The 11,473-nt window shown below is 40.5% G+C and overlaps 1 protein-coding gene across 3 annotated transcripts; it reads left to right on the forward strand.

Moving 5' to 3' along the window:
* Nucleotides 1–797: 797 nt before the first annotated feature.
* On the forward strand, nucleotides 798–11,226 carry LOC310906992 (glutathione S-transferase A4-like). Of its 3 annotated transcripts, none has more exons than XM_083856768.1 (8): nucleotides 798–875; nucleotides 4,980–5,086; nucleotides 5,514–5,612; nucleotides 5,778–5,829; nucleotides 9,017–9,149; nucleotides 9,471–9,612; nucleotides 10,637–10,768; nucleotides 10,922–11,226. In XM_083856768.1, the coding sequence occupies exons 2-8, from the start codon at nucleotides 5,000–5,002 to the stop codon at nucleotides 11,042–11,044; spliced, it is 768 nt and encodes a 255-aa protein (XP_083712894.1). In that variant the 5' UTR covers nucleotides 798–875; nucleotides 4,980–4,999; the 3' UTR covers nucleotides 11,045–11,226. The 3 variants fall into 3 exon arrangements, with proteins under 3 accessions (XP_083712894.1, XP_083712896.1, XP_083712895.1); XM_083856770.1 differs by having other exon boundaries at nucleotides 10,637–10,808; nucleotides 10,922–11,036; XM_083856769.1 differs by lacking the exon at nucleotides 5,514–5,612.
* Nucleotides 11,227–11,473: the final 247 nt, after the last annotated feature.

Below are 11,473 nucleotides of genomic sequence, written 5' to 3' on the forward strand. Positions count from 1 at the left end.
ATACAATTTTGATAACAGTGTGGGTTCTGCGAGCAGATTTTCAGATCAGTTGTATTAATGTCTGCTGCAGGGGTGTAAAGCAATGCCCAACATCACATGTGGGTCCGTGCTAGAAGAAAGAACCTTATATTGGCACCCAAATCCCATTTTCCATTTGCTATGCCATCCTTGTGTCTGTTCACATCCACTTTCAGTTTAGGGACTTTTAGCTGAAAGACAGATAGAAAAGCTGAAAGAGTTACTTCTTGTGGGCAAGAAAGTCATAGTTTATTTAATCTCTGAGTATTAGGCATGTACATTCAATTTCAAAAATTAATTCTATTGACCTGAGACATAGGGTGGGTTGTGACATAAACTCCTCCTGCATTTTTTATATTAAGTTTGATACTGTATTTCTACATAATATAGACCTGTTATCCCATACTTTGAATAAGTTCTCTAAGCCATACAGCAGCAAAAATAAAAACCTACCCAATAACTAAATAAGCCTAGAAACCTTAATGGGTTTTCTTTAAATGATTACTATTACCTTAAATATGACCCAGAAAAAAAACCTGTAATTTTGTCAGTGTCTTGGTCTTATATTTGAGTAAAATGCCCCCATAATTCCAAGAGAACAGTTCAAATAGATGGCTACCATAGGAACTGTGAGGTTAGTGTCATGGTGTAGTCAAATCAGCAAACAAAGACTCTCTCTGCTTGGGTGTCAGTTTTCAGAGCCATACGTCTTTAAACTGGATAGTGTTAGTTTAAGAGCCCTCGGAGGTTTTTTTTTTCTCTTATTGGGTATGGCTGGAAACTCCCCCAAGCTGCAGAGTTTAAACAGCCCTGGGGAACTTGCCTGTGCTGGGTGGAGTCTGAGTCAAGGTCGGAAGGTAAGAACTTAAAAATTTCTTTTTCTCAAAGTGTTTTCATGGCTATTTTTAACTGAAACAACTAAAGTTTTAGGGCATCTGCTGGTGTAATATAAGTTCTCTGCTCTCCTTAGTCATTCTGTGTGCCAGGTAGACTAAAAATGGCTTAATAGTTATTCACCAGCTGGAAACTGCAGGAGAGAAAATGCTAGAGAAAGATGTAGGAAATTGATTCTGTGGTGCAGTCCAGAGCTGACCAAGGCAGGCATGAAACAATCAAGGGGACAAAGTGCAAGCCTCGAGTATTGTGTTGTTTCTTCTAGGTTTGAGCAGGAAGGCTGGCCCCTGGGATATGCTGGACTTTGATCCCAGCTCTAGGGCTAAATGGAACAGCCGCTTCATGCTGAGTGCTCCTGCTTCTGGAAGAGATGATCTCTTAAATTGTTCTAGCATCCCTGAGATGCATGCTCAGAGAAATTCTGGACAGGCATGTTACTAAGGCTCAGAAAGCAGTAGGAAATAGGATAGAAATATAGATTTTAGACAAAAGCAATTTTAAAAAATTGTATATGGTGAAATTTTGTGTTGAGGCTTTTGCTAGATATCAGGGCAGTGTATGCAAGATGTGATTATTTATTTTGCTGCAGCACAAATTCATTAAATGAACCAGTTCTTCAGCAATGTCTGGATTAGTGCAGTAATCTCTAAATGCCCTGAGTAGTGATACATTTTGATTATAGAACTCAGATATTGCTTAATTAAAATTAGAAGGTTTTCCATATCTGTTCTCAACAGTCCCTGGACATTTGGCTATTTGTACTTTTTGCAAGAGTCAATTTTCTTCAGCAGGAGCAGTCAGACAGCTTTTCAGGTGTGAGCAACACCAGCTCAGACCATGGTCCACTTGTAAGCCTGGTTCTTTGTACTGCTGTTGTGCAATACATGTTAGACCATTTCCTATCTCATTTTTTGTCCTTCTGCCAACTGACTGACGAGTGATAGCACGTTTCTCTGGCAATTGTATAACTTTAACAGTTCAGTAATTCATGGAGCATTTGATATTTTACTTCCACTAGAAGTCATAAATCCACACAGTTTCCATAACTGCCCAGTGGCATTGAATACTCCAAATCCGTATTGAGAATCAGCATAAGTATTTACAGTATCTTCTTTGAATAGCTGATAGACCTTTGTTAATGCAATTAATTCAGCTGCTTGTGTGCTCAGCTTTGGACTGAGTGGTGAAGCTTCCACTGCTCATTCACAGTAGTCAGTCAATAACCTGTATTCCAATGGCTGCTCAGACAATATGACCACCCACAAATAACAATTCCAGTCCGGCATTTAGAAACAGCGCATCTGTTAAATTTGCTTGAGCCTTTTAGGCTTTATGGGGGGTTACTACACAGCCGTGATGTCTTTCCTTCCCTAGGTAGAAGGAGTAGTGTAGTGGGATTCAGCATGTCAGTTACTATCCCAGAGGCTGTTCCTTGTCCTTCTTGTGCAAACAACATAAACGATTTACCACAGTGTGGTAGTCCCAGAACAAATGCAGCTAGCTTCAAAACCTTGAATGTTTGCATTGTGTGTTGCCCAGTGAATGGGTTCTTCATAACCTTAAGTTATCAGTATCAGGCATTTTTCTATTACCTTGAAAGAGCTGTCTGGCAGTGGCAGAATCCTACAGCTTCTGAAAAGTGTTTGGTTTTAGTACTTGTTCTTGGAAGATTTTGAATTATTTTAATATGATTTTCAGATAATAGCTACTCATCTTGCTGAAGAATATAACACAGATATTCTATACTTCTCTTACACAAATTATAACTTACATAGAAAAGCCCAATGACCATTTTTAATTAAGGCAAGCAGTAAGGAATGGGTGACAGCTATAAAAGATTATTTGGCTACTAATAAAGCATCAACAGATTCTATCAAAAGTGTATCAACTTTTTTAAACAGTACATCCTTTTTTTAAGGTAGAAGTTGCCAAGTTTCTAGTTAGTCAAGGGTTGTATCTTCTGATCTTTAGGGAATCTCAGGTGTCAGTACTCACAGGGGAATGAGCAGCTAAACTGAGCCCACCAGACAAGGCTCAGGTCCAGACCTCCTAACTGAATGTAGCTGCCTGTATCTGAGTTACAGGTGTCAGGTCCCTGTATAGTCAGTGAAGATACATTCAGCAAATCTAAAGATTGAGGTGACTTTTAATCAAAACTGAAGAGGGTTTTTTTGGGTTAGTGTTTGGTCTTTTTTTTTTCTTTATTGTCAGCTTAAGGTAACTAAAATCCACTCAGAGCTGACAGAGGTAATTTTAATTAAAAAAAAAAACAAACCCTTATGGTAAATTTTAATTCTGTTTGTCATTGCTCTTCTCACATAATTTAATGCCACATATAATCTCTTGTTCATGTGAAATGATAAAGTGATCCCTGAGGCTTTTTATTCTTTCTACTCTTCTGCAAACAAAAGATAATATTTGCAAGAGGATTGAGGTTCATATACTTGATATTTCAGTCGTTGGCTTTTTCAGTTAAAGGAAAAGACTTATTTACTGTAAGTTTCTGTACATTACAAGTTGGGGCAATGTGTGTTGAAATGATACAGATGCAATGAAGCTGAAAAATATGATAATGAAAGAAGCACTAGCTAGTTGTTATGAACTGTATTGATAAGCTGCCCTACAGTAAAAAGTAGTCACATAAGGTGCAGAAACTAATAAAACACTGTTCCTAGAGCCAGACATTGTAATTAGGAACCGCTATTCACACTTTAAAGCTGAATATATTTTTTCCTTAATGTGTATTTGGATTATATTTACTTAATTGCCCCAAATATCTCTAGTTATTGTAGTAACATGACTCAGTTCTTACTGGAAGTGCTTAAGGGACAACTCTCTATCTTGTTTTTTAAAGTCAAGTTTTGGCAAAATATGTTCCAAATATACTTTATTTTAAGTACACCTACAAAGCAGTGTGACTTGAAGCAAACATGCCACTAGAGTGTACTGAGCCTGATTCAAGTAAGAACTGTCAAGTGGATGCAAGGTGTGACATGTAATGCTGCAGCTTTGGCTTTATTTCTGGGAAAACTGGTGTCACCTGGAATTTTTTTTAAGTTAGGCACTCTGAACCATTAGGATATGATTGGGAGATCTGTTTTAAAGGGGTTTTTTTCCTTCTGATCATCAGTATATGTTACAAGCATCTTTGTGAAGGGGAATGGTATTCATGTTCTTTTAGTAATTAGGGCATGAAGCACAGAGGAATTAAAGCCTGGATGTAGAAAGGCTTATGCTCCCACGTGAGCAGTGCCAGGCCAGCTGGTTGTCCCTGTGTATGGAAGAGCTCGGTACCAAGGCGCTGTCTCTGCCGCACCCTCTGGGAGAGGCACAGTTACAGCAAAGCACCGACAGCCTCCGTCTGCCAGTCCCCTGGACACGCAGGGCCCCCATGCCCCAGGGATACTTCTGAAGGCACATGGAGCCAGTGCATCTCGGTTCCACATCTGGCTTCAAGAGACACCTCAAGGCTGCCATAAGCAGCAAGGAAACGGGCTGTACCCAGGCAGGATGGCCAAGTAAGCTTGTCTTGTTTCATGGAATAAAGGGAACATCAACAATTCATTCACCCCTATTTGAGGAAAGAAATGGACTGCATATAAAACTGAAAAATGCACATACGGCAAACAAAGCAAGACAAATTTCAGCCTACTGGTAAAACATGTTTTCTTTTCCTTCATCTTTTCAATGATGATGGCAATGAGGCTAAGTGAGTAATTTCCCTGAGGATGTGAGGATTTTCAATGGCTTTGTATCATTCTCTTCATAGGCGGCAGGTGTTCCCCCTGTAGCTAGGGACTCATACCACTTGTTTAAACATGTCTGTGTTTGCTTGCAATCATAAGAAACCTCCCTGGCAGCACTGGGGAAGGCCTTACAGACTCACATCTTTCCTTTCCTAGCACTGGCTGTGTGGTGTTACTGGTCTGTCTCTCATTTTATGTTTTGAACCAAATGAAGTTTAAGCTTCAACAGGCGTAGTGAGAATAAAAGGTGCTGTCTCCCCTCAAAACAATGGTGCTTACACCAGTTTTATGAAATACTGTTTGCTGCTTAATATATTTCAGGGAACCAGGAGCTCAGGAACATGTCGGGAAAGCCCAGGCTTACCTACTTGAATGGAAGGGGCCGGATGGAGTCCATACGATGGCTGTTGGCAGCAGCTGGAGTGGAGGTTGGTTGACATTTTCAATAGAGTGTTACAGACTGGTGTTCTCAGGTTTTCTCAGTGAGGGACAAGTTAACATGCATGTGGCGGATAAAAGCTGTATGAGACTGGCTTAATTAATTTGTCCAGTGGCACTGCATGTTTGTAACTACCTTGTTCCATGGTTGATACTTGGGATGCAAATGCAGTGGCATTTAGAGTTTATTAGAAGTACTTGCAATCTCGTGAAGTGATTAATCAATCGTAAGGGGACAAAATGGGGATCTTTCAAAGGGCCTTTATTAATTGTAAGTTATCTAGCTGTGCTAAGCCACCTTAACTAAGTCTTACTAAGTTTGCAGTTACAATGTGTGTAAGCTGGGGTGGGGTTAGAAATATTTAGTGTATCTTGCGCTTCTCTTGGTGCTGGCTCCAACCTGTCTTGCTTCTGCAGATGCCTGTACTCTTGCTATTTGGTCTTGGGTTATTTCTGAATCAGTGCCCTGATGCAGAAGTGTCCAGGCTCTCCTTCTACTCTCCATCAGCTGTAAGGGTATGTGGGGGGTCCTCAGGACATCTGCATCTAAACAGTGCAGTTGAAGATCTGGCCTGTTGCCTTTGCTTGACTCAATAATTCTGGGCATGGTTACGTGCTATCACTTAACAGAAGAAAAATGTTCAAAGCAGCAGTGTGACACTATTCTCACTACTTTTTCAGTTCGACGAGGTTTATTTGGAAACAAAAGAGCAGTATGACAAGTTAATCAAAGGTAAGAATCCTGACATCAGAGGCTTAGTCCTTCATAATAATTGTCCAGTCTATCTAAATTTATGCTTTGAAAATAGTTTATTTAAACCAGTGGAAACTTCTAGGTGCACACCTTGAATAGTGCAATACTAGTTTTGAGTAACCTTTTATTTCCAGTGTCAAATAACTGCTATAAGCTAAAAGCCAGAGCTTCTGTTATTGTGTTTATCATAGTACATTAAACAGGCAAATACTTGTACTGAATACAACTTACTTACCTATGCTTTGAATTGTTATCATGGTACTTGGAACGGTTTTAGTCCAGGGCAAATAGAACTCCCTGAGCCTGAGATGTGGTGCTTCCCTTAGTTAAAAAGCATGGAGCCAGCAGAGAGACCTGTGGAAAACCTGGCATGGTCAAAGCGGCATGCCACAAAGTTTCATGCCAGTCTTGGGAGCAAGACCAGTTCTTCCCACACACCAGTGCAGAGCCCTAGCCACTGCCCTTGATATCTGGTCGGAAGAAATCCAGCAGTGAACGCTTCTATAGACACCCTGGAAGGAGAAGACCTTCCTGCCAAAGTAGGGAAGGAGTTGGGACAGTGAGGAGCAGTAGAGAGTGCACATGCCCCACAGTTTACCTGCTGCCCAGGACATGTGAGAGAAACCTCGGAGCAGGCTGAGCTTGCCAAGCCATGTAAGGAGACTTGGAAGAGGTCTTGCCTGCATTGTGGCTGAGCTCAGAAAGAAAAAGCTGTGTGCAAAGAAATTCTGTCAGGGAAAACTAAAATAAACAAAAATAAGACAGAAGTGGTATTAAGTAGGTCAGAATTAAATTTGCAGGTCTGGTTGGCTGGGAGTCTTAAAATGTGGGAGGACAGTGCAGCGTACACAGACCAATTATAGCTCTAAATGGAAAAGCACAGGTACTGAAAACCCAAATCTGTATATCCCTCACATGAATAGGTTATCTAGAAAGAGTGATACTATAACCAGGATTGTATCCGGGCTCATTGATATCCAGAGGGAAGAATTAAATGGTGATGAAAAGGATAGGGAAGTTTTATAAAAAAGATCAAACGTTTTATGTCTATATATTGAACTTAAGATGGTGAGAACACAAAGAAAAAAGGTGTGGTTTAGTAGAATGGGTTGAAGAAAGGTACATAAATTAGTCATCCTGATAAAGGAGCCTCTGGAATGTTGCCAGTTGTGCAGGACAGGACTCAACAGGAGTAACTCCACATTACTACTCCCTTAAACTTCTTTTCTCTCCCTACCAATATGATTTTTGACAGTTTCCTGTGTTTAGACACTACCACATCATTAGACTGGCTCAGGCATGACTTTGGCCTGTGCCAGATGATGATCCTCCAGGCAATGCCCCAGCAGGGTCAGGATGATGCCTGGGCCAAGGGCTGTTCCCAGCAGGCAGCCTGCAGACAGACAGCTCTTTCAGAGGCAGAGGGTTAAGAGGGTTAAATGGCTTTGGCCCGGGCAGACCTGTACCTGTTGGCCTGAGGGATAACTAACCTGGCACAATCTGTGCAGCCAAAGGCTGCCCAGGTGATACCTGGGTATCAATGAGCTCTGCTGGTTGGTTACAAATAGCAACTGATTGGTTTTAACATGTGCTCCACAGACCCCCTTTGGGCAGCACAATCCAGTCCCTGGAATTACTGATAAACTCCTTTTAATCCTGTATATGTATGCTGTGCTGTGGTTATGTGAAGTGGTTCTCCCTGCAAAACAAAGGAAGAGAGGCAATCCATTACTGATTTTAAGAGGGATTCCTCTTTTCTGTAGATAAGAAACAAATGGTGTATTCAGTTCAGTCATATTTGCTGCATTGTTTTTTGTCAAGGGCCAGAAAGACAAATTTTATTTTTCACTTTGCCTCTTTTTGCTGAAAAATATCCTTCCAGATCTGTTAGTTTTCCCATTCTATTGTTTCTGCCTGACAGATCTTAAGTAGTGTTTCTTCCTTAAGATGCAGTGGTGTGTTCTGGAACGAATAGAACACAGATGCTCTTTCTGTGAATGTTGACAAGAAGCAAATACAAGCTATTTATTGCTGCAGAGAGAACTACTCTTTGAATTTTAACTGCAATTTAATGATACAGAATGAGTGAAGAATATGAATTCCAGCCTAGCAAGGTATTTTAACTGCTGTATTTTAAGAGCTCTGGAGAAAAGGGCAGGCAAATGTGCCTGTTGAAATGAACCTTCATATCTGAAAGAAGGATTCACCAAACAGATATAAATTGAGTAAAATTAACAAAAATCCTTAACTTTGAGCAATGCAAGTTGCAGCTGCTGATTTGGATTTGGAGTTCTGCTGTGGTTATAAACAGGGCAGGATTGTTCTCTGGATGCCCTTAGTGTGTAAATGGAGGAGGGAGTGTTTCCAAAACCAGAGAATTAATCCAGCAGAAAACTGGTCTAGAATAGACTCACTTTGCAATGCTAAATCTCTGTGTGTACTTAGCCCTCAGAGCTGCCTCACTGAAAGTTCAGACAATGGCTCCTACCTGGACCAGCAGAAAATGGGGCTACAAAGATGTTTCTAAATAGGCCTAAATTGTTGTAGAATGGTACTGAGGCTACTCCTGTAAAATCTATGGGGACACTTAAACTCTGGTCCTGGAGTGGCTGTGTGAAACTTATTCAAACACCAACAACTGTCACAGGCTCTGCCTCTAGCTCTGTAGCTTCAGGATGTTTAAAGTGGCCTGACCCCCTCCTGTAATTCCAGCAGCTTGCTCTTGCTGCAGTACTACTTGTATATGTCCCTGACAGGAAATTGATCTGCATTCAAAAAAATTGGATTTTTTTAAAGTTCAGATTCACTACATATTGTTATTCTTCTCCTATTCCTTGGTTTGGAAGTGCTGATTCAGGCTTTTCCTGCCAGCATGAGGCAAACTCCAGAGATGCACAGGCAGGGGCAGCTCCCGCCAGCCAGTGAAGCTCTGGAAGTGCTGCCAAGCCCAGGGCCCAGCTGTGCTGTGGTGACCTCACTACAGGAGTGTGAGCCAGGCTGTTTGATCTTCCCCACAATGTTAGCTGAGTTCTGTGAGTTTTACAGTTTAGAGCAAGACATCAGTGGTCTCCTAAACTGCAAGAAAAATGTGCTCAGTGCCTTGCTCTCCTGTACACCTTGCAGTCTAGGAGAAACTAACAGGCTTTCCTTCACCTCTCCACCCTAGATGGATTCCTGCTCTTCCAGCAAGTGCCCCTGGTTGAGATCGATGGGATGAAGATGGTGCAGACCAGAGCCATCATGAGCTACATAGCAGGGAAATATAATCTCCATGGGAAAGACTTGAAGGAGAGAGCCCTGTACGTAACACCTCCTTTCACTAATGGAGCAGTCTGTTATTTGATAGCTACATTATAAAAACCAAATTCAATCCTGTAAATCCAGTATAAAGGCACAAAAAAGGCTAACAATAAGATTTAACCACTGCTTCTGAAATGCTCCAAACATAAACAGGCTTTTATTCTTTTTGAAAAATATTCAGGTTTCATTCATGCTTAGTTTTGGCTGTGAAAATTGGCACTATGTAGGTGATATAAAATTCCTATAAGTTGCCTTAGTTAATTGGAAAACAGATGAAATAACTTCCGTGCTTTTTTCTACCATCTTCCCCTGACCAACAGGATTGACATGTATGTGGAGGGAATATCAGATCTGATGCAAATGATTTTGATGTTTCCTTTCTCTCCACCTGATGCAAAGGAGAAAAATCTTGAGTCAATTAAGGAGAGGGCAACTAATAGGTACTTTCCAGTCTTTGAAAAGGTAAGTGATAGCAAGTATGTGTCTGTCAAATTTGTGATTATCCAAAAAGTTTCTGCAAAATAAGAATGTGCTTGTAGTGTAGGTCAGTTCTCAATCCACAGCTTTTTTTGGCTGTCTCAAAGAAGGGGAAATACAGAAGCATATTTTCCTCTCTGTTTGCTTGTGTTGTCAGGGCTGTGGTGGTATTTGAACATCTGCAAAGCAGTATGTTCTCAGCTGTACAGAAAAACTTCACTTAAGTGAAAGCAAGCGCATGTGATTATTTTTCTTGAAGGAACAGTTCTATACTTATATTTGTTTGAAGCCCATCTCTCTGCCATACTTAGTTTCATTTGGAAAAATTTCACTGAAGGAATGCAAAAATCCCTTGCACACAAATCAGGTAGAGAGATTAGGAGTACTTTAGTAAAACAACCGTAACAGATTTATTAAAAACAGAGCCAACCCATATGATTCATGCATCTGGCCATATTTCCCACTTTTGTAATGTTTATTTAGTTTTCTTGGAAAACAGTAATAAAGGCTGAACATCACACAAGTTCTTAGCACTAGACTAACCTATTCCCAAAGGCAGGGATTTTCCTTACTTAGCTGTTGCAATTCTGCATTTCTAAGTTTGTTTCCTGATACCAGCATTGGACATCACTTCACATGAAACATCTAAATTGGAGTTCTATGAATTCCTTACATTGCTTGTTGCTTCCTCCATTATCCCTATTTCTAATTCTTGGACTGTTACTAGTCTACTTAAGCATGTGGTTTTGTTTCTGTTCCTGGTGCCCATCATCATTCATTATTACTGAGTGACCAAAGTTTGTAGTCTATGTACCAGAACACGAACAAAAACTTCATTTTTTCCCAGCAATAATGAAGTGATTTAGGCTCAGCTTCAGCTGAAAAGTTCACCTTGAAATTCCAGATAGAATTGCTGCTTAGCTCTGCTGCTCTGCTATGAGGCTTAGCTGCCAAGGATGCCCATATGCCCCACTCTCATCTGCGCCCCACATTTTCTTGTCTTCTCCAGGTTTTGAAACAACATGGCCAAGACTTTCTTGTGGGCAATAAATTCAGCTGGGCAGATGTTCAGCTAATGGAAGCCATTTTAGCAGTGGAGGAGAAACTTCCTACTGTGCTCTCAGGGTTTCCTCAGTTGCAGGTAATTTAATTACTGAGCATTCTGTATTCAGGAGCTAGAGGTAAGGCCTGAAGTAATTATTTCCTCATGCTGGGTAAATCACATTTTTGAGGCTGGAATTTCTCTCTTGTTCTGTGTTTTTTTTGTTGTTGTTTTTTTTTTTTTTTTTTTTAGGTGTTTAAAACCAAAATGAGCAATGTGCCTACAATTAAGAAGTTCCTGCAGCCTGGCAGCCCAAGGAAACCCCCACCAGATGCTCATTATGTAGAAACCGTGTTGAAGGTTTTTAAGAAATGAAAGCCTTGCCGCCTTTGGTGACACCCAAAATGCTGGGAGAGCAGGGGAAAGCAGAGCAGCAACCCAAAACTCTAAACCAAAGGAAAAGGAAGCTCAGCAAATTTGTATTGTTTTAGTTAAAACCAGTGCTAGAGAAACAAAGCAACCTATACCAGAAATAAAGCATTCTATTACACTGGCAATGTGACAGCAGCTTTGTCTTTATTGATATCAAATGCTTGGCAAAACATTAAAACAAAGGAGTATGGAGGCAAAGAACTATTTGTAGGGTACAGAATTTATGAACTTGGAAAAAGAACAATGCAGTGTTAGTATTTTCAGAATGTAACTTGTTGGAGAAGATATTTTCTACATGAGAAGAAGCTCAGAGTAAGAGCTGTGCAAGAGAAGACTTGCAGCATCACTTACCCTTTAAAGAAGTAGATTTGT

The sequence above is a fragment of the Zosterops lateralis genome (genome assembly GCF_965231275.1).
Source record: "Zosterops lateralis genome assembly, chromosome: 3".
Classification (NCBI taxonomy): domain Eukaryota; kingdom Metazoa; phylum Chordata; class Aves; order Passeriformes; family Zosteropidae; genus Zosterops; species Zosterops lateralis.